The sequence below is a fragment of the Amblyomma mixtum genome, chromosome 7 (assembly GCF_055824585.1).
Source record: "Amblyomma mixtum isolate Tamu chromosome 7, ASM5582458v1, whole genome shotgun sequence".
In the NCBI taxonomy this organism is placed as follows: domain Eukaryota; kingdom Metazoa; phylum Arthropoda; class Arachnida; order Ixodida; family Ixodidae; genus Amblyomma; species Amblyomma mixtum.
In genome coordinates, this window is record NC_143018.1 from 64,529,515 (window position 1) to 64,552,672 (window position 23,158).

Sequence of the window (23,158 nt, forward strand, 5' to 3'; positions counted from 1 at the left end):
ATGAAGTGGCGGCTAAGCCTCGGGTGGAAGACAGCGGGAATCTGATCTTTCTCCACTATAAGATAGCATGCATGAACAACAGTGCGTATTTTTGGCTGCCGACCGGATGTTTTCGTGATGAATGCGCTACGTTTGTACGTACTTTCGTGTGCGTTAGGTGGCCCACGCAGTTCCCGATAAAGTTCAAAGATTGATGTGGGATCACTGTTTCACCTCAATTAAGACGTCCCAAAGCGACTAAGGCTATGAGAGACGCCGTAGTGAAGGGCTCCGGAAATTTCGACCACCTGGGGTTCTATAACGTGCACTGACATCGCACAGTACACGGGCCTCTAGAATTTCTCCTCCAAAGAAATTCCATCCGCCGCGGCCGGGATCGAACCCGCGTCTTTTGGGTCAGCAGCCGAGCACCATAACCACTGAGCCACCGCGGCGGCTCAATTAAGGCGCGCGACAATAGATACGAACGAATTTTCGCAGCCGACATGCCAATTGTTTCCCCCGAGAACTCCGGGCTGCGAACAACTGAGTCGGCGCAGCCGCTGCCGCCGTCCGCTCCTGTGGAGCACTGGACACTTCTAGCATAGCGCGCACCGCTACCGCTTATCGCACCCGGCACTGCGCATGAGCAGATTGCCCTGACGGTGCCAGATGGTACCACGTTCCCTCCAACAGCGCGCCCTTCGTCGTGTCGGGACTAATCAGCGCAGGACAAATCAATATGGTGATCTCTTGAGGCTGTTCCTTGGCCGAATAGATGGTCAACGATAACTTATTTCGGCAATAAGGCTGAGGTCATTATTGAAACATAACTACTGCCTTGGTTCGTCTATCCTGCAGCATCTCTTTTATAACACTAGGCTACCGTAACATCAGAAATGTTTTATTGATCTTGTTCGGCTGACGCGAAAGCGAGCACTATCGTATTTTGCTCTAGAATCCCTTCGCCGGTCGACCAGTGCACGAACGGCTGCGCTTTTTGGGCTTCTCTATATGGACACCTATATTTCTTCCCCTCTCCTACTTACCCCTCTTCCCTTTCATCGCAGTAAGGTTCACGCGTCTGTACAGAATGAGAAAGGCACCCCACATTCCTTTCATCCGCCCTTTTTGCACATGGCGATTCATTGCTTTTGAGGATGGACAGCACTGGAAGGGACATAGAGACACCGCAGTCAAAGCTACACCTAGGGAAACCAAATGCACTTGAAGAAACCGCTTTGATCAATTGGTCAAGTTACACTGAATGCGGTTCAAATGACTTCAAAGGTTGCAGCCAGGATCTAAGTGTTTTGACAAACGGCTTAAGTTTCAGCGGAGGACGACATCCACTTATCTGTTCTCCAGTACACGCAGATCTGCACTGTGCAACTAACACAATACCATTCTTCTTTGGACAGGTGGTTGCCCAGTTGACATGCTTTAAAGATTACTGCAGTAGCAAACGCTTTCAGCGCAGCTCGTGCCTCCGCTACAGCATTCAGAACGCCATTTCGCGTTTAGGAACAACTCTCCTTACCGGTGTTACCGCGGCGTCCCTTGGGACGACGGGATGGCAACGACGACGGAGCTGGAGCTGCTGACGCTCCCCTACTGAGAGAGCAGCGTAACTCGTTGAGAGTGTCGGTGATGTCCCTTGGAGTGACGCTTGTGAACGTGCATAACTTCGCGAGCATGTTTATGTACCGTGGGTTCATGACACCGAAGCGTCGGTCCTTCTTCAGTGCCGTGGGCATGTCCTGCACATCAAGTGGAGAAAACGAAGGCATGACGAAGGACCATAAGGAACGCACACGGTCGCTGCGGATAGCCGCCATCTATTCTCGCGAACGAAATAACGTACAGGGTTGGTCAAAAGCTCCCAGGCAACAGGGTCTCCTAGCACTTAACATGCTGATAAAGTTATCAAGTTTGTTAGCAGTTATAAAGATACTTGTTCGACCCTCGACAGATATTTCCATCTTCGAGGGTGTTGTAACTGCGCGACTATACTGCTCAAAAGCAAACCCTGTGGCGTGGGAACTTTTGACCGCCCCTGTGCATAAAATGTAATGCAAGATAGGTGGCCGACGAATTCAACATGAGATTCTGAGTTCCTTACAGCACTTGTTAACGGCTGCAGTGGCCCCTTAGAGTTTCAATACAAACAGTGACAAGGGGAGAGATTCGACTTGAGTTCTCATTACACCTTCTCGCACGTAGACGGCATATATGTTCTCTCCAGAGGACGCTGAATGGTAAATAAGACTTTAAACGAAGATAATAAACGCATGTATGGTTGACCAGCTGGCGTTCACAGATTTGCAACAATGCCTTCATCAGTAACCATACGAAGTGTTTTCATCGGTAGCTACATAGGTGATATGCAGGGAAGTCTATGTCCTTGAGTAACATCAAGCTCAGTGACGTCATGAAAGCGTTAGATCGCTTCCACTTGCCCGCATGTTTTAAAGGAGGATATATTACGAGACTAAGATGGAGCCACGAGCCCGAATCCTAAAATATACTTACTGTGGGGGCTCGTGTCTCGATGTGGTGAAATTCCGCTGTCAAATGATGTTGCGACATGGTTCAGCTGGTGGTAGGAGACTCCAGACCTTTATGCCTTTGACTGAAAGGAAAAGGGTGCTAGTTCCGTTACCAGAAGCGCTTCTCGACCAGGTTGCGCGGTCCTGATATTTAGAGAGTTAAGTGAATGGTGACCACTTTAGCGGTCTCACGACCCTAAAAAAATCGCCACAATCTGCGTTCACACAGCATGCCTTCGGCCGTGCAGAACGTGAGAAATTCTGAACAGGTAATCGGTCATGCGCAATTTTTTTTAGCGCCAGGGAAACGCATGGCTGTACAGAACCACATACAGGTAGGAATACTCACATGACCTAATGGGTCTCTGAAAATAGCTCTGAAAGTATAATTTTAGACTAATGTCCTTCAAAAACAACTGGTCCCATATCTCGGCCATAAAAGGATGTACTGTCAATAGCACTGTACAGATGATGTATATTGTGAATGTTCCCGATGAGACGTCAATGTTTCCTCGAAAGCCGTAACTATCATAAAAAAAAGTTCCAAAAGTTGATTGTTGCAGAAATTTATGTTCACGGTCAATAGATAACTTATGTTGGCAATTTTATATTGGTAATCGACGAGTTGTCGACATGTGGCATTGGGTTGGAAATGATGGCACTGAATCAGGCTGGGCGACGAAGAACGGAAGAAGCGCCACAGTGCGCAACAGCCAGGAAAAACCAATCGAGGTAAATAAAAAGCTGTGATACAAGCCAAAATATCGGGCAGAGAGATATTAAGACAAGCCACATGAAACACATGAGTGTAGTAGCCGCGTGAACATATATTAGTGTGGGCAGAAGAAAAAAAGAACAAATAATGTTGCCCTGCCTGTACCGCCTAGGGCACAACGGGCTAGCCGCGTGAACATTGAATAGGTTGGGGCAACCGAAAAGGAAATAAAAATAATAGGCCCCTGCCTGCACCACTTACGTACAACAGGCTTAATCCAATAGTAAAATAAAAGAATAGGCCTGTAGGCAAGTTGTAATTTTACCATCCGTGGGTGGAAAAGTAAAATAAAAGGGAAAAGCTACTGTAGCGACCTACAGCCGAGAGAGCGGGCCCGGGGAGGCTCCCCTGACCTCCCCTGGGAAGTAGCGGAAAGGGAAATGGGACATGAAAAGGGAATGGGGACAGCGAGTTTTTTGCTCTGATCCTTCAATTATCTCGACTCCATTACTGGCCTGCCTGGCCAGGGCAAGGGAGCGTATTCGCCAACTGCAGCCTGTACAGCCACAAGGCTTGAAACCACGGTGAATTGATCACGGTGACTGAAGATTGTCACAACGGCTTACCTAAAAGGGATAATAAATCCTCTTAAATGGCGTTATATGCCACTAAGCATCACGATTCGCGACCTAAAAGGGAAAAAATGGAAAAAAATGAAATTAAAAAAACAATAAAATTACAGTACAGAGAGCGGAGTCGAACGGCCGACCTTCCATACGCAACAGGTGCCTCTAATCCACTGCGCCATAGCGGCGATGTCCAGCCGTCGTTCTGAATGAATATTTATAACCAGCCTTAATGTGGCTGCTACCTGCCGGTGGGCGGCGCTGTCATCGCTGGCTGTACCGGCTGCATTTGGCGAACACGCGGGCAGGGAGAGCATCGAGATTGCCCAATGGTGCGGCCCCACTCACGGGATGCCCGACCACCCACCATACGCAACGGGCTCCGACCGCCGGAGACAGGAAAACCTAACACGGGGTCAGTAGCTACCTGGGGCTCCTCTTCGCTCACTAGAGGGCTTTTCCCACCTGTCGGCTACTAGCCGTCGAAGGTTTTTCGCGGTTTTTCAGACTCCGGAAGTATGTGTGATAGTCCCGGCCAGTAGAGGTCCAGAACGTCAACGGCCTCGCGGCCTCAGAACTGGTCGCTCCGGGGGGACCCATCTGTGCTTCCTCCAACCATCCATGCACTTATTTCCTCTCCTAGCTTGCTCTTCTACTGAGGAGAGAGTGTTCAAGGCTGGGCGACCGGGCCACTAACCAAGAACGTGGCTTAGGATGAGATGACCCGGGCCTACTCCACCGGTACTCCACACATCTTCGGTTTTCGCCAGACTCTTACGAGGCAGTACTAGGCCCTCATCCCCCGGCATCCCGCAGGCGGTTAAGCCTGCGGCCGGCCGCAAGGCCGCTTCCCCGAGGCGGCGGTCCTCAGAGCCTGGCCACTATGAACCCCCGCGCGGACCTGGTTTCTCAGTAACCAGAAACCGACGCGTCGGTAGCCAGACTTGCACGCCCCCGCGCGCAGAGGAAGGTAGCATGTATTTGAAAACCTTCTGGCTTTTTGACATTCCTTCCGGGCCGGATTTCGTGGGTCCAACCTGAGTATAAACCCAGGCCTGCCTCCGCTCAGGCATCGGACCTCACGTGCGCGACTGGCCCTCACAGTCGCCTGGGAGTCGCTGCAACTCCCATTGGGGGTTTGCATCCCCATAGGATGGGTCCCGGCCATCCCATCCCCACTGCTGGCATTGCACCGAAACAAAGCCTAGTAGCCGAAACTACACCGGCCCGTATCCGGTGGCGGGGGGGGGGGGGGGGGGACGAGCAGGCTGCACAGTCAGATTTCCCCCCCAGCCGCGTGAACAGTCGGAAAGGCTATGGTGTTGCTCTGAAAGCCTGATTTGCCGCACTGAGTTCGGGAGCATGGTTGGCAGAATGGAGTAATGTTACGCTGTATCAGCGAGCGCAGGATTTGATGGCATGAGAAATGGAGGCAGGTGCCGCAGCGAAGCGCTCCCGGGAGCGCCGTCCGAGTACAGAAAAAGTCCCTTGCCAAACAATCTTGCGATATGCTACCATCTGGTTTTATGTTTTTTTTCTGAGGGTTTAACGTCCCAAATCGACTCTGGCTATAAGGGATGCCGTAGCGAAGGGCTTTGGATAATTTCGACCACCTGGGGTTCTTTAACATACACGGGCCTGTAGCATCTCGCCTTCATCGAACCCTCTTTTTTCGGGCCACGAGCCGAGCGCCATACCACTGAGCCACAGCGGCGGCCTATATGTCGCCATCTGGATTTCGACGTCATATTGGACACCCAAAACCTAGGAACGTGCGTTACTAAGTGCAGCGCAAATTCCTTCCCTCCTAAATGCCCATCGGGTAACTTGACAAGGCTTCGGGAAGCAGCCAGCTCTGAAAAACATCCCGATAGCATCTGTCTCGCATTTAGGGGGGGGGTTTGAGCCCTAGTATCTCCAAGTATTATTCGGGCTTCTAATGGGTACAAGATTTTCCCCCGGCCTGATGCTCGGCTCTCATGGGGTGAAATAAAATTTGACCATCATCATCCACGTCGGCAGATAATCTGTCCTCGAGCGACTGAAATTCACTGTATGCGGTAAATCCTCTCGTGCCCCCCCCCCCCTTTTTTTACTCAAAATGGCGTCATAGACTATATTCCCGAGCATTTCGGCCCAGAAAAGCGGAGCACCAGGCCAGGGGAAAGCTCGTACTCGGGGCATCAACGGCGGGTACCCGGCGGCACTGGGGATCGACCACCGCCATCCGGCACGCGAGGCGGGTGTTCAATCAGGCATTTAATGAAACGCGCATATTTTATGCGACATTGAAACAGAGCTGGCACGATATCTTGCGTTGGGGCGTGTCTTGGGAGAAAGAGGCTAATCAAAAGGGCGCAAGAAATACGCATATAAAATAAAAGTAAGAAAAATACGTGGTCATTGAATTGTGGTGAAAGTACAACAAATGAGAAAGAGCTAAGATTTGAAGTTTCTGAACAAGTCCACTGACCTTCAAGCTGGCCGAGACGACAGTAGAAACGATAGTTCCATGTTCTCAAGTTATCTCAAGCTGCGAACGCCAGCCTTCCAAAAAAAAAGAAAAAAGCTGCTGTCGCCCCCGGGCTCACAGAAAGGAGAGGCAACTAAAGTAAAATTTGGTTTCGCAGTGGCAGCGATGAATACGCATTATGGTCCGAGAATGTTTGTTCATATAAAAAAAAGCGCAATGTGCAAGCACTTGCCTTCGACCTTGCGGCTTTCTCAGCATTGCTCCTGTTCGTGCATCGAACTGCACCGGGAGAACCTGGCCAGATTCTTTGGTTTGGTTTATTGGGGTTTAACGTCCCAAAGCAACTGAGGCTATGAGAGACGCCGTAGTGAAGGTCTCCGGAAATTTCGACCACCTGGGGTTCTTTAACGTGCACTGACATCGCACAGTACACGGGCCTCTAGAATTTCGCCTCCATCGAAATTCGGCCGCCGCGGCCGGGATCGAACCCGCGTCTTTCGGGCCAGCAGTCGAGTGCCGTAACCACTCAGCCACCGCGGCGGGGCCCAGATTCTTTAATTATCGCGCTAATTGCTCCCACTGTAACTCTAAGGTTCCTAACTGCTGGAAAAGATATCGCAGAAAATATGGCTTACCTCTGCTTTCTTGTGGAGCTCAGCCCCGCTGCAAACCGAGCGCTTTGTAGAACAAATGACTTCCCCATGCAAGCGCTTAGGAAGAACTTGACGCTGGTGGTGCCGGCATGGGTAACAGTGTCGACTGAGCAGACGGCGGCGAGGGTGGCGGTCTTTCGGTGGGCGTGTCCTCGTAAATCGAGGAATTTCGTGCTGCGTTGAACACAGATGTGGGAGATTACGATAGACAACAAGCATCGTTCAAGGACACGGGTCCCTTGCGCATGCGCGAAAACGCCGTGTTTTTTTTTTTATGGATTGAATTTAATCGGTATGCGAGCTTTACGAAACTGAAGATCTAGCGATTGCGATGTAACAAGGTAATCTGCAAAGTGAAAAGACGAGAACGAGAACGCATATTTTTCACCGTTTCCTGTTTATTCGGATTATAATGGTGGCCCGGGAGATAAAATCTAAAAATTAATTGTCCGGAAACGTGAGCATGTAATGGTAACAAATGCTGGTACGAGGTTCGTTGTGTTGTTTATTCGAACGGATAAAGGTATTATTTTTGTACGCAACAAAATCCCGTCTATTCCTCAACAAAACTCCAGCAATTCTGGTGCAGTCGATTAAGCTTCATGTTACGCGACTTTAGAGCTTCTGCACGGGCATCAGCAGCGAGCAGATGCGAGTACCTCCACGCAGACGGGACGAAAATGGTAATGTGACACGTGGACGTCTTATGGCGTGATGTCCCGGCAGCAAGGAATGCAGGCTTGTGGCCAACTGTCGTCAACCATCGGGCGCTTCATGCCAGGGCTGAAAGACCGCGCCTCAAATTAACAAGTGCTCGGCGCTGTTTTGAAAATTTGCTGTTTTGACTTTTCCTCCAGTCAGGTTGGGGAAATGCACAAATATTCACATCGGCTTCGCCAGCACAGAAACGATGTCCGTAATGTCAAGGCGGCCGCAGTGCGTTTGCGAACAATTGAGAACGCCTTGATGAGCGTATTTGTTTAGAGAACGCGAGTGCCGGTGCACTTGAGCGGGAGCTCAGCAGGTCTGAAGGTTGCCGACCATGTGCGTACGTGCAACTTCCTTTGCGGCGTGGAAAGGGGTTACCGCGCCACTCCGCGAAGACGGCTTGTGCGCATAAAACACCCAGCCGCCTTAACTCAGGTGACTGACGGCGATGACCTCTCTCAGGGAACAGTGGCTGTACACCAGATGAAGGTTTAAAAGCGGGTCCCTGTCCCGAGTCTTGTCACCTTTTACGAAAGAGTCCGATTTCTCCTCATAAGAATTTCGACCCGAGCGTTAAGTTATTTCCTGTCTCATTATGCGGTGTTCATGCCAACCCATTCTTATTTTACTTCTAATTATTTTTTTCGCCGAATGAACAGTCACAGATTAGCCAAGTTAGCTGGACTGCCTCTAGGGTTTTAATCTATCTCTACTTTTCGTCCACAGTTTTCTGCAGACTACTAGGAATGCACGCTTAACCCTGCTCTTTATGCGCCTCAGAGGAAAGATAAATGTACACTTTTTGAGCTTTTTTTAAAACATAGGTAGGCCTAGTTTCTCAGCCCCAAGCCCCACTCTAGGCACCACACCACCCAATGTTGGCCAACTGTGGGTCCGATTTCGGCAAAATGGGCTTGCAAATCTGTGGGCAACCCAATTTCGTCTTGCCCTTGTTGACCCATCATGGGCCCTATATGAAGAGTCTGAAGAGGATTAAGGTGCTTTTGAGTCAATCTGAAATAGAAAATTTGTGAAAACTGTGCAAAAACTGGCTACTTCCCAGGGAAGCAAGCTTGCCGAATTTGATATTGACAATCTACTTAAGGAGAACCCAAATGTCGTTATCAAGTTTTGTACAAAGTCGTCACGGGATGAGAGGTTAAGTGCTGTTAAGTAACTAATTTAAGCGCGGGTCCTCTTGTTCTCGGAAGAAACGAACCATTGCATTCTATTGAACACCTCTCTGTTGAAATTAGAATGCTTCCAGCTAAAGTAAAGCAAGCGAATCATGAGACGAAATTGATTTTTGTTTCCGTGGCACACAGAAATCCTCTGATGCGCATTATGGAAAATTCGTCTGTGGCGCACGCCACAAGTGAGGAGGATTCGTTGAATGTTGTGTGACTATCTTTTGTTGTTTGTTTAACTGCAGCTGCGACTTTTGCTTTTCTTTTGCCATGGCTTTCACAATACGATGTGCGATCAAAAATTTTTTTCCCCTTTTCGTTGCAACGCGAATAATATGCCAAGAAACATGAACAACTTGTACGCATGTCAGTGTACGAATAACTTTTTGACTTCATCGCTGTGTGCGAAATGTGGCTGAAAGCGAGTAACAAGGGCCCGGCGCTGCTTTGAAAATTTGCTGTTCTGACTTTTCCTCCAGTTAGGTTGGCGAAATAAACAAATATTCACATAGGCTTCGCCAGCACAGGAACGATGTCCGTAATTTCAAGGCGGGCGCAGTGCGTTTGCGGACCATTCCGAACACCTTGATCAGCGTATTTGTTCCGAGAACGCCAGTGTCGCTGCACTTAAAGCGAGAGCTTCTAGAGTCGTGCCATGTACAGAACACGACCGGAAACTTCAGGAGGTCTAAAGGTTGCCGACCATGTGCGTACTTGCAAGGTCTTTCGCGGCGTGGAAAGGGGTTACTCCGGGACCCCGCGAAGATATTTTGTACGCATACAACACCCACCCGCCTTCACTCAGGTGAATGACGGCGATGGCCCCTCTCAGGGAACTGTGGCTGTATACCAGATTAAAGTCTAAAAGGGAGTCCCTGTCCCGAGTCTTGTCACCCTTTAGGAAAGAGCCAGGCCAGCCACTAAACTATCGATTTCTGCTCAGGAGAATTTCGACCCGAGCGTTACGTTATTTCCTGTCTGATGTATGCCGAGTTCATGCCAACCCATTCTTATTTTGCTTCTAATGTTTTTCACCGAATCAATAGTCACAAATTAGCCAAGTTAGCTGGACTCCCTCACTGCTTTTATCACCAAGGACTAGGATTTTAATCTATCTCTACTTTTCGCCCACAGTTTTGTGTAGACTACTAGGAATGCGCGCCTTACCCTGCTTTTTATGCGCCTCAGAGGAAATGTATACTTTTTGAATTGGTTTTAAAAACTAATGTAGACTTACTTTCTCTGCTCCACGCACTACTCTAGGCACCACATCACCCAATGTTGGCCAACAGTGGGTCATATTTTGGGAAAATGGGCTTGTAAAACTGTGGGCAACTCAATTTCGTTTTGCCCTTGTTGACCCATCATGGGCCCTATACGAAGAGTCTGAAGAGGATTAAAGTGCAACCAGCCATACTGAAGTAGAAAATTTGTGACAACTGTGCAGAAACTGGCTGCTTCCCAGGGAATCAAACTTGCCGATTCTGATATTGATAATGTACATAAGAAGAACCCAAATGTCGTGATCAAGTTTGGTACAAAGTAAGCACGGGATGAGAGGTTCAATGCGGTTAAGTAACTAATTTAAGCACAGGTCTTCTTGTTCTTGGCAGAAACGAACCATTGCATTCTATTGAACACCTCTCTGTTGAAATTAGAATACTTCTAGCTAAAGTAAAGCAAGCGAATCATGAGACAAAATTGATTTTTGTTTCCGTGGCACACAGAAATCCTCTGATGCGCATTATGGAAAATTCGTCTGTGGCGCACGCCACAAGTGAGGAGGATTCGGGGAAAGTTGTGTGATTACCTTTTCCTGATTGTTCAATTGCTGCTGCGACTTTTCTTTTTCTTTTGCCATGGGTTTCACAATACGATGTGCGATCAAAAATTTTTTTCCCCTTTTCGTCGCAACGCGAATAATATGCCAAGAAACATGAACAACTTGTACGCATGTCCGTGTACGAATAACTTTTTGACTTCATCGCTGTGTGCGAAATGTGGCTGAAAGCGAGTAAACCGTTTTTCTCCCGGCTGCGATATTTTGTTTCAACCTCTTGATTTCTGTACGAAGACAGGACGGGTTGTGCTCTTGGTGAAATTTAGTATTCTCTACTAACTGTATACCGTGGTGTCAACTTGTGATAATTGCACTCAGTCACTTCTTTATGAATCGCACTCGCAATCTAATAGTTCGAATATTACACCGGAATCCAACTTGTTTATTAACATCATTTCTCGGAAAATTTGAGGCGACCCTCGGAGAATCAATTTGAGGGTATCGCACAAAAATGTCATTGTTGGCGAGCTTACACTGACCTCGCATCTTATGTACAGAATAACTACAACCTCTTCTTGAATTCCTGGCTCTGTGCAACTTCACCATACAACCAACCCATATCAAGAGTACCTAAATGACTCTAGTAGATCATGCATTTAGCAGTATTGATACAGGTGTGTGGGCTAGAACATGTGGCGAGTTGTTTTCTGACCTTTCGTTACTCTGTTCAAAAATCCTGCGTTGACTTTTGGAGCCATGCGAGTGAAAAATGCTTAATAAAATAAATTACGTCTCACTCAGTGATGTCCGATTCGCAAGCAAAATTCCTCTAAGCCAGAACGAAAAATTTCCTGTTTTGGGCCACTATCCTAGAAGTCAAGAAAAGCCTCGTATTTTACCTCGCTTGTCTTTTTAGTAATATTTTTCGTCGAATATTTACTGGTGAGCGTTGTTAATGAGGAATAATCTGAAGCAAGTTCCCAAGAACCCCCTCCCCCTCCCCTTCAACACATATTTTCTTTTCCACCTTGTGTTGCACCGTGAATTTCAAGTTGAGGAGACCTGTAAGAAAAGTTTGCCGCCATCACCACTTAAGGTCATGTCATTGGAGGGAAAAGTTCATGAAAAATAAAGAACTGTTGAAAGCAGTAAGGCGCCTCACTGCTCACAGAGTGACGGGAGTAGATACAAGTTCGTGTGCTACAGAATTCGAAATATTAGGGAGCCTATTTTCTTGATATCGTTTTTCATTCACCGGATAAATGGAGTGCATTCCGACAAACTCAAACTCCAGCCTGTCTAGGTCATGCTTTGCAATTTGCACTCTGACTTACTTAGCAAGGCTGGGCCACCATCAAAGCACACATTGCTAAAGTATTCCCCATTAATTCACTAAAACTTTTTATGAACTTTTTCAAAATTTATTTAGTCTGTCGTTGGGCCTATTAGGGCTGAAAAACCGACATTCATACATGCTGCCAACATTGTTCAGGCGTGAATGACCTGGTGGCATACTGGACTTAAAAAAAAAATTGCTGAGGCTCAGCTTGGCTAAGCCTGGGGAATGCGAAGCATATTAGTGGCTAGGCTTGGTAATACATGGCTTTCCTTGGTTGAATACTTGGTCATTTTATTACAACCACTAGAAGTCTTCGTCGTGGGGGAAGACAACGGCATGGCTACAGCGGAACGCCGACTAACCCCGAGACGCGCGTTGGGTGAGCGCCTGGATTGCCACGGAAGCCGCGTCTGCCTGCCCGGTGGAGCGAGCGTTTCACCTACACCGAGTGTGAACGCGCGTTCGAAATGCGCGGGAATGCGCGGGTGTGACGGCTAGGGGTCCCACGGCGACGGCGCGATGTGGAGGCCGGCTCTCTCATATGTCACGTGGTGTGACGTCACGGTGTCACGTGGGGGTCCCACGGCGACGGCGTGAGTGGTAGCTCTAGCAATATGCTTCGCATAAAAATCATCGCAAGCCCAACTGGGCCCCCCGATTCCTTACCACACTTGGTCCTACATCGCTGCTGTGGGGTTGAACATGCTGACACACCTGTTCTAGTGGAGATACATTATGGAAATTAACTATCCTGTACTATGCCCGGCCGTAAGTTGATATTAAGGTCAAATGCGCAATCATTTTATTCCTAAATAGATTCGAATAATAATTTGCGGTGGAGCACCGCAGGGTGTCGAGTTCCGTTTCAAGGGCTCAAATGCAAGATCGAGAACATAGGCCAATGGCTGAACTATGAACGCTTCTGCAATCATTTTTATAAATGTAGGCATTCCATTACTCTTCCATTACTAGAGCCAAAAAGAAAGTTACGTTCGTAGTGAAATCGCCTGGAGCAGCTCTAAAGTAAACCACCTGCCTCGATTTTTTTCTGGCTGCGCCTTCAGCTAAGTTTATGAAGAAACACAATGTTAGGAAACTTTGTTCTTCCCTGATGAGCACTAGCAATCCGAAGCTTGGAAAAGATCTTTGTACTAGATTTGTTAATTCGTTACTTAGATAAAAACCTCGCATATGTATGTGTGTGGTGCTCGCCACTCTGGTTTCTATAAACGCCAATTTTGAACCTAAAGGTCGTTAGTTAAATTCGCCACACCTTAGCACGACATTTTTCTTTCGTGATGACGTCATGGGGGGGTTTTGTGGACCACTTTTTCTGGAGGCAGACGGCCCTGTTCATTGCTAATGGGTCACATAAGGTTTTCGCCTTAAAATAATTTCTGTACTGAATTTTTGCCTACATTGTCTTCACATTCGCTGTGGAAAAATAAAGTCCGAGCTTCTGCTTGAAATAACATCACTGTCACTCGCAGATTCATTAGGTGAGGTTTTTAAAAATATTCATCCGTCGTTAAACAGCCTGAAGCCAAATAACTCAAGTGTATTCTCCCTCATCGAGAAAGCTCAGTATCGAAAAACCCTCGTCCAGAGAAGACTCAGACATGGGCTGTTCCTGCAGTGGGTACACTTGACGGAAGACATGATGTGGCGCTAGGGGGAAAGCAGTCAGCCACATTCTATTGAGGGACCAAACTTGCCAGCATATAGTACCCGTCCCGTGCCTTCAGTATAAACTTTTTTCCGAAGGTCCCCTTACTTGGGGACTGCATGCTCCCGCTGCAATGCTAGTGCCCGCACTGAAGACGGCTGTTTTGTCTGGACACTGAACTAATGGCCAAAAAAAATTCACACAAGGAAGGCACAACAGACAGGACGTAATTTATTTCCAGAGAAAAAAAGCAAACATTCTGTACAATAAAGTACTGCTAAGTCGAGCATTTACCTCCGAGGTAAATTCTGAAAACCTCACACTACTACGAATAAACCGTGAGATGGCTGCTATTAAGCAGTTATGGGCTTTCATTAAGCTCCACACATGAAAACAGGTGAGCGATTTAATCACGAAGAAATTTTGCACACTTGAGATGTCCAGTACAGTTGGGGTCATCGCAATGCTTTGTGCTGAAAGTCATGTGGTACTGATTATTGTACAAACTACGCCATTTGCTGCGTCAATTCCAATCGTAAAAGCTGCGCGAAAAATATTTGCATATAATCACCGGACAAATAAAAAATTCTTGAAATTCACTTTCCCCGTCAAAAGCATACAGCCCAAGGTTTTGCTTGTGAGGATTGCTGCATGCCTATGAATGCATCCTCAACGACCGTAATCTCTCGAAAGAGGAATGGCTTTGTGTCCTCAATCCTCCCAAGGTTTAGACTGCTTGATGCGCTAGGGATCCACGCTAAACAGCTTAGAAGCAAACCCCTTGGGCTGAATGCTTTTGACGGGGGCTGCACGTTAGTATAAGTACTCCAGAAAAATACATTGGTGAACGCTTTGGCTGACTGTTCGAAACTGAAGGATAATCGAGTACTGGCGAAGTAGCGTTAATAAGCTAAAAAACATTTCATCATTACTCGGTCATAAACTAGAATCATAATGGTTCTTGGTCAATACAACTTAAGACACACTGAGAAAGAGCGCACTGCGCTGAGGCGAATCCGTCAGGAAACATCCGTTTGGGAACTATGACTAGTGAGTGCAGCCAAAATATTAAAAGTCACTAAAACGAATCAAGATTTTACCACATATTAAAAGATTTCCGGATGGGGTCAAAGTCAAGGAACACAATGAGGTGAGACGCGTAGCGGGTACACCCACAGAGACAGGTCGGGCTGCCTTCAGTAGCGCTGCAATGCGTTGTCAGTACTTTTTTGACGGTAGCAGGTACTCACTGAGTAGTAAAGCAGTTGGCGGTAGTGAGTACTGCAGGCTGTCCTTAAGAAATGGAGGTGCATTAGATGTCCATGACGTCAGTCAGGCTGAGGTAAGAGCAGATGTGAGCCTGCACATCCTTACTCAGCTTGCTGAACCTGGCCCTCTTCTTTGGATGCGGGTGGCAGGCGATCTTTGCCTTGACGACGCCAGTGAAGACGAAGTAGTTGAGGGCTAGCCTCCTGCGGGCTTCACGGATCTGCAGTTTGGTACCAGCCTCGTCGCGATCGTCGTCGTCCGGGTTCAGGTCTTTCAGAATAGTCCACGAGTTCTGCAGGGCCTCGAATGCCAGAGCATCCTTTTTATTGTTGGAGCCCTTAACGAAGCGTACCGCTTCATTGACGAGCACCTGCATTTTAAGGCAGATCCCCTTGCAACTAACACGACACCTTTTTTAAGAAGTAGAGGGATTTATAGCACAAACAACATAAGGACAAGAGAGAGGCGACATGCACGCACATAGCGCCTGTGTGTGTGTGTGTGACCTTCTTTGTCCTTGCCTTGTTCGCGCTATAAACCCCTCTACACCAAGACGAACTCCCAACTCACCCAAGAGGAAGTTTTAATAACTTTCTACGAAGGTATTCAAAATTCTTTTCACAAAGTGGAGAGACCACCGCTTACTCAACAAGTTGTACATACTAACATGCGCACTTATAATGTGTAAGCATGCATTGTGTAGAACAATATAATTCGTTAGGCTTTTCTTCGCTTCAGCACAGGTGAAGACAGGAAATATTTGGAGCGCGCACTTAAGCTCCGCCTTAAGGGTATTTCACGATAGCGTAATGGGTTAATGTTCTTGAACGCATAATGGGTGACTATATTCATGCATCCCTGGGTGTCCTCATACCACTCCTCGCGCAGTGGTGCAGCGGTTAAGCGAAGCGCCATAGCCCTGTGATGGCAGGCGCTGATATCGGAGGGGTATGTGCGACGAAGGTTGCTCTCGCCGAGCATCCTTTAGCGATCTGTCATTAAGTAATTTGCCACCTGTCGTAGTGCGCAGTTTACTCAAAATCTGGTGGGCAGGTTGCTCTGACACCACAAGGTTACGCGTCCTGTTGCTCTAGCTTGCTTCTCTCGGTATTTTTCGTGCCTTTAAATTTGTAGCGATAGCTACACTACGCCAGCCGCTTCGCGGAACAGCGTGCCTGCGCGCTGATCCGTGGCACCACCGCTCCGCCAGCTGTGAGCATGCGTGAGTGACGTCATAGCCCACAGCTGGTGTGCTCGCCGCTGCGCCGACGGCGGAGCAGACACCGCCCGCCTCGTCAGTTGTGCGCATGCGCGGAGTAACGTCAGAGCACGCAGCTGTAGTCTGCGAGCCGCGGGGCCTACATTACGCTAGAATTTCGAGCCTTCAGCATGGCAGCGCCGTGGCCACCGTGGTGGTGCCGATGCTGGTCACGTGGTTGGTCAGGTGGTGCGGAGAAGCTCCCTGTGACGTGGAGCGCCGGCGAAACCGAGTGCGGGAGGAGTGGAGAGGGGGAGAGAGTGAATCCAGGGACGGAGATGAAGGAACGCCCAGCGAAACGGTGGAGCGGAGAGACTGACTTTGCAATTGACTCAGCGAGTTCCACTCGGCCAGCTGTAGCTATCGCGTCACTCCAGGTTTAACCAGAGCTAAACCAGAGCCAATTTTACGACGCCGACAACGATGACGCAACGTCGCATTTTCTGCGACACGAGCTCTCTAAAGCTATCGCGGCAAAATGTCAAGTGCACTCACTCAAGTGCACTCGTGAATGAGGCCGCAGCTGTATGGTTTTGGTACCATTGCCGGCTCCCCTTTCTTTTGTTTGACCTCACAACTGATCGAAAGGAGTTGGCGCACTAACTTTCTCAATTCGCAATGGACTCATCAACGGCGTCGTGAGGGAATGAATGAGAGGGGAGCGGAAATAGATTCCAGCCACTTCACTAAATTTTTCACGAAAGGAGAAAGTGATGCAGCCCGCATGGCGAGCGAAGCTGGCGCTTACCCTGTTGCGCCTCAGGGCCTCTTTGATGATGAAATCTGAGGCATGGTTCACACCTTTCAGGTCCACGCTCACGTTGGTCAGGAAGCGATTACGGGGCACAGCCTCTTTCAGTTCTTTGCAGATGGTCACATGTTGCGGAAACGTGCGGCAGGCTTCATCCAGGGTCAAGAAAAGTCTATTTAACGTGTGGTTCTCCTCCACCAGTCGGGCCAGAGCCCTGGCTGACCTCTTCTTGAAGGTTATCTTGCCTATCCGGAGGCTCTGGACGCTGCGGTTTTGTTCCAATGACCGCATCACGTTGACGATGGCGGGTTCAGGCCAAGAGAGCAGTAGGTGCAGCTCTCTGCGCCAAGAGAATTAAATTGAATTGCAACGTGTCGACGGCCAGCTATTAGCAGCTGCGTGGCACAGAGATGTTTTTAAGGCAATTTGTGACAGACAAAAAAAACTGTAGGAAGGATGCTAAGATACAACGCATGAATGTACCGCTCACCATTGGAGGAAAATAGAGACACCCTAGTCATTTTTAAATTCGAAAACTTCGAATATAGCTTACGTCCGGGTTAAGTATTTACGATGTACCTAACATCCTGCAGACTTTGCACACATGACCAAAATAGATTTTTCATCCAAACACGTTTAGTAGCTGGGAAAGCATTACGCGCATGTCCAGCTTCCTGAACTTTTGTCCGGTTCTGAGTTTACGTGTTGTTCTGCATGCTCCTTCATTGTTACGGAACACAGAGAACTCGACGAATTTTCGCTTGTCGAGCAAATTCGTTTACTTGGCTCTCGGAAGAGGACACTGCAAGCACCTCTATATCGTATTTAGTCACAGTTTTGATTGTAACTGCAGATTTTGAAATACCATTCACGTAACGTTAATTATGAAAACAACGAACGGCTCGCACTAAAGCTAGTTGTCGTTATTCTGAACGTACCGCAACTGCAGGGTTTAATGTAGTCCAGAAAATCTATCACATTAGCCGTCTAACGCGGGAAACCTACTGAGCCCAGGAACATTGTCGAGGTAGTCTGCATTAGTTGTCTTAACACCGCGACGCTGAGGATTAAGAATACGCCAGAGGCGGGTTTTTGGGTGTCAGCCTGAAAAGAATGTATCCAGTCACTGATATTTTTTGTATGGGGGTTTAAAGTCCGGAAGCGACTCAGGCTATGAGAGACCACGTAGTGAAGGGCTCTGGAAATGACGACCAATTGGGGTTCTTTAACGTGCACTACATCGCACAGTACACGTGCCTATAGAATTGTGTCTCCATCGAAATTAGACGGACATGGCCGGGATCGAATCCTCGACTTTCGGGCCAGCAGCCCTGCGCCATAACCACTTAGCCACTGTGGCGGCCTTCTCATAAATGTGCCCTCTGCCTACTCTCGCAATATTCTCGGCGAACACTGAGCTCTCCTGTGCCACCCAATGAGCCCGAAACTGCTCGAGGAGAGTGATAGAAAACAAAAGCGAACAGTGCCTACTTCAGGGACTTGGTGTTGGCGAGTGCGTTGGCCAAGCGGTGAACGACAGCGTCTTCCACGGGCTTGTCGCACTGAATGCACACCGAAATAACGCTGCTCCCGTAGGCCAGCGGTTCAAGCAGAGTGTCCACGTCTTCTGGACCACACATGTGCAGTTCGACGAAGAGGCCACAGGTACTGCACAACCGTCCACCTCGCGCGACTTCCGACGGGCGTGGATTGTACCAGTCGATGTGGATGCGCGAAGAGATGTCGATTTCTCGAATGGTGTTGAACATTGTGCACAGAACGGGCTCCGGCATCCCTCTGTATAGGTCAAAGGCCATCCTCTCCAGCGAAGAGTTCACCTGTTCATTCAAAGCGCGCGTTATTGGTCTCTACAGGCATCAGGCGATAGCATGCGCACCCACTTATTGCCCCGGTAGGGCAATCAATATTCCATGGTTGCTCACAGAAACATGAGCAAGCACACGACAGTTCCACATATTAGCGAAACGCGAGGGGACATGGTGATGACTATATTACATATATATATATATATATATATCAATACAATATATATGACAATATATATGATATATATATGGTGACAATATATATATATATATATATATATATATAGTATTTAGTAATATTCTTTATTGATCAACACCACAAAATAAATAAATACAAAAAATCTATGTTCCTTGGCTTCTGTGGCTGTTGGCTTCTCTCATATGTATATACACACGAAATTTTCAGAAATTTGGGGACACACACCAAAAAATGCTGGATTGCGGCAAGCTACGGCTGAAGCCAGATATTTCTACTTTTGCAGTGAAGAATTCACTTAGAGAGGCCATGTTTCAGTCACTACTAGTCACTGTAGGTGCATATAGAATGATCATGAAGATTTGTTGTGCCATTTTCGCTAAAGCCTTTTTGAGACATAAGTTCGTGGCTTTGAAATGAGAACAGATGCAGCTTTCTTACATTCATATTTTTTTCTATAGTCCCAAAGTGTTTGGTGAATGTCACATGATGTAAATATGAAAACAGATTTGTATCTGTCTTTAAAGGGGTGTCACCAGCACAAATCAAAGATCAAGTTTGCGAGTACGGAGGGCGAGCCTTTGATATTGCCCTTCCTTTTAACCATGCAATCAATCATTTCTTCTTATGCTCTTCCTCTTTCGCCAGATTCACGGATATGTTGCACTCAGCGCTAAGAATTCTACTGAACCCAATAAACCTTACCAAACCCGAGTGGCTGTCCGGTTTAGCAGTGTTTTCAGCAAGTTTCTGGATACATTCTATTCCATTCGAAAGTCATACACGCCCCCAATGCGCAATAATACGTCGCCAGTGCCGGACACACGTTTGGCGCCTCCACGCAACTAATAAGACATCAGTGCACCCCTGTCATTATAAAATATAATTTTCCTCAGAGGGTAATGCATAGCAGACCATCTCTTAGCCTTGACTTTTTGGAACAGTCTTCACGTCTCTCTCAATTGTCCTTTCTATCAGCGGAGACGCGCAATTTGAGTAACGAATAAAAATGAAATCGGTTGCTGGTGCGCAACTGAAGTTCGCGATGCAAACGCGATGTAGCGCTCGGTCTGCGTCTGTTTCCGAAAGCAAAACGGGGCAGGAATAGCTTGTGAAATAATACGCCGTCGCTTCTTACAATCACCACCCTTGGGCCACGTTTGTTTTTTTAAACAATAATAACTATTTTAAGTTTCGGGCATTCGCGGACCTACACTACTCCTAAATATCGGTTTACTTCCCAAAATTTAGAAGCTTTTGCTCTATGAGAGAAAAAAAAAAATTCGCTGTGGCTTAGCTTGGTTAAGCCCGGTAATTGCGAAAGCAATATCCGTACCTACGCCATGGTTCATCTTGTAGTGTAGCTGGTGGTGGAGCTTGTGGTTAGACTTGTGGCGATGCATCGGTTATACAATCAAGTCCAATCCAATCCAATGTAATCTCATCTAATGTAATCTAATCTAATCAATGTAATGTAATCTAATGTAATATAATGTAATCTAATTTATTCTAATCTCATTCAATCCAATCTAATCCAATCAAATCAAATACAATCCAACCGAATTCAATCTAATCCCATATAATCTAATCTAATGTAATCTAATGTAATCCAATCTAATTTAAGGCCACCGGTGGTGGCACCGCCACTACTCGCAGACGGCGCGAGATGGTCGCCCAGCTCTTCGGCGTGACGTCACACAGAGATCATGCGAAAGGTCATTTCATGTGCACCGCCGCCGCACGGCAAAGGCTTGAAAGTGCAAGTAGTAAAGCTTTCGCTTTAAAAACCTTCATATAACGATTACTAACCTCGAGTGCTTGGACCAGGGTGCAGATAGAGTGGGCAGGAAGCCCGCTTTGTTGCAAGCTGAGCACTCTTAGCCTAGAGTCGGTGCGAAGTTTGGAAGCAGCGATGGAAGCGAACTCCTCGCCCAAGGGGCATCTGTTAATCGCCAGCTGCAAAAGGACGCCTGGGCAAGAACAAATGAGCGCACATAACAGGCCACGTGAAATTATTGCTTCTGATGGTCACGGTCTGCATAAAAGACGGAGACCAAGAAAAGCCTACACGCGACGAACATGAAATTTTTTCGCAACTTGCAGAGTTGGAGCGCATGGTGCCAGATCTCCGTGATTGTCACAAAAACTGCCATTGCATACAGGAGCTTGAGGAGCGGTGTGCTAACAGCCGCCACAAAAGTTTTCACTTGTGCAGAAATAACCGAATGGGCACCACCATGTGCGTCTTATGCCCTGCCGGAAACCGCTGAGGCCCCACGGTAGCCGCGGAAACTGTTGTCGATCTAGCGCTTCACAGTTAAGAGCCACATAAGCCAGAAAGTAAGCTCCGTAGTGAAGTGCATAAGCGCCGTAGTGAAGGGCTCCTGAAATTAGAGCACCTGGGGATCATTAATGTGCACTGACTTCGCTCAGTACACAGGCCTCTAAAATTTCGCCTCCATCGAAATTTGACCTACGCGGCCGGGTTTGATCCCGCGTCTTTCGGGTCAGCATCCGAGCTCCACAACCACTGAGACACCGAGGCGGCCTGGGGATAACTATTGTCATTTGCCCTCGAAGCTTAGGGAAAAGTGAAGGTTATTTTTCAGTTCGCTTCGTTTCCCGCCCTCGTCCAGGCCAAAATGACCGCAATACGCTTAGCTACTTACTGCACGTTAGCGGCCAATCCAAGGCTTCCCTACACAGCAAGGCCTCATGTGGCCTACTCTCCCCAGCACCTTTAACTAGCCAGTATTTTTTGTGCAGTTAAAGCCTATAGAGGCAGCATATTCTTTCATGACAGCAGGAGAGTGGATCAGTTACAGAGTGTGATGTCGTAAGCAAACGCCACTTTACTCGAATCAAGGCCTTCCTAGAGCCGTAACAGCGGGCCATTACCCCAGTTCGAAGGCGCCGACACACCAGATCGAGCGCGCCGACACACCAGATCGAGCGCGCCGACACCCCAGGTCGAGCGCGCCGACACCCCAGGTCGAGCGCGCCGACACCTCAGGTCGAGCGCGCCGTCACCCCAGATCGAGGGCGCCGTCACCCCAGATCGAGGGCGCCGACACCCCAGATCGAGGGCGCCGACACCCCAGATCGAGGGCGCCGTCACCCCAGATCGAGGGCGCCGTCACCCCAGATCGAGGGTGCCGTCACCCCAGATCGAGGGTGCCGTCACCCCAGATCGAGGGCGCCATCACCCCCTCGATCGTACTGGAATCGTGCAAGAATGCTGACGCTATCAAAATTGGTTGGTTGGTTTATTGGGTTTGAGTAGCGTGGCTTTTTGGGCTTGTTGGTACATAGTTCCAATACACTGTAGCGCAGCAAAAGACGAGGACACAAGAGACGAACACCACGAGCGCTAACTTCCAACAGATTTTATTCTCCTGAAGCATCACATTTATACACCAGAAAACGGTAATCACATGTGCGAACAGTATCAATTTCTTTAGAAAAACAAGCTCTTTATCTGAGAGGAGAATGGAAGTTGTACTTACACACGAGCATCCTGACCTATTTATCTTTTCAGCTTCAATGATTTCGCGCGTTACTCTTTCTCTGCTTTTTCCTATTACGACACTTTTATCAAAGAAAGGCTTACATGTTTTTGACTTGCATGCGAGAATGTGGTCAACCAGCGATCCGCCTTGCCCGTTTCTGACGTTGCGAGCGTGTTCCATTAGGCGCTCGTTCAGACATCTCCCCGTCTGGCCGATATAGTGTTTCCCGCATGACAAGGGAATTTTATACACAACACCTTCATCGCACGTGACGTAGGGCTTCTGGTGCCTAGTAGTGCATCCGCGCGCTTTGTTGGTGTTTGTTTTTCCCAGTTTGCACAACGTTGCAAGTTTTTTCGGCGCCGAGAACACGACGGTTGCATTCGCTCGTTGACCAATTCTTTTCAAATTGTGGGAAATCTTGTGAAGATAAGGTAATACAACAAGGTTTTTTCGTTCACGAGGAACCGGGTTTGGGTGACATTGATTTTCTGGCTTCATTTTCTTAACAAGTTTTTCGGCAACAGAAACTTGAACATGGGAGGGGTACCCGGCATTAGTCAGCCTCTTGGACTGCTCTTGAAAACTATCGGTCATCATGTGCGGACAAGGTTTCTGGAGAGCAGTTTGAAAACATAAATTGACAATACCTCTTTTTACCAGTTTTGAATGAG

General features: G+C 47.9%; 1 protein-coding gene across 1 annotated transcript in view; it reads right to left on the bottom strand.

The window, feature by feature from the left end:
• Window positions 1-13,984: 13,984 nt before the first annotated feature.
• The window catches only part of LOC149336308 (uncharacterized), a 42,905-nt gene continuing 33,731 nt past the window's right edge, over window positions 13,985-23,158 (bottom strand). The window contains exons 10-11 of the mRNA XM_089554115.1: window positions 16,951-17,293; window positions 13,985-15,314 (exon numbers count right to left, since the gene is read on the bottom strand). Coding sequence (XP_089410241.1) covers window positions 14,988-15,314; window positions 16,951-17,293 — 670 coding nt within the window. The 3' untranslated portion in view covers window positions 13,985-14,987. The remainder of the gene's footprint in view (window positions 15,315-16,950; window positions 17,294-23,158) is intronic.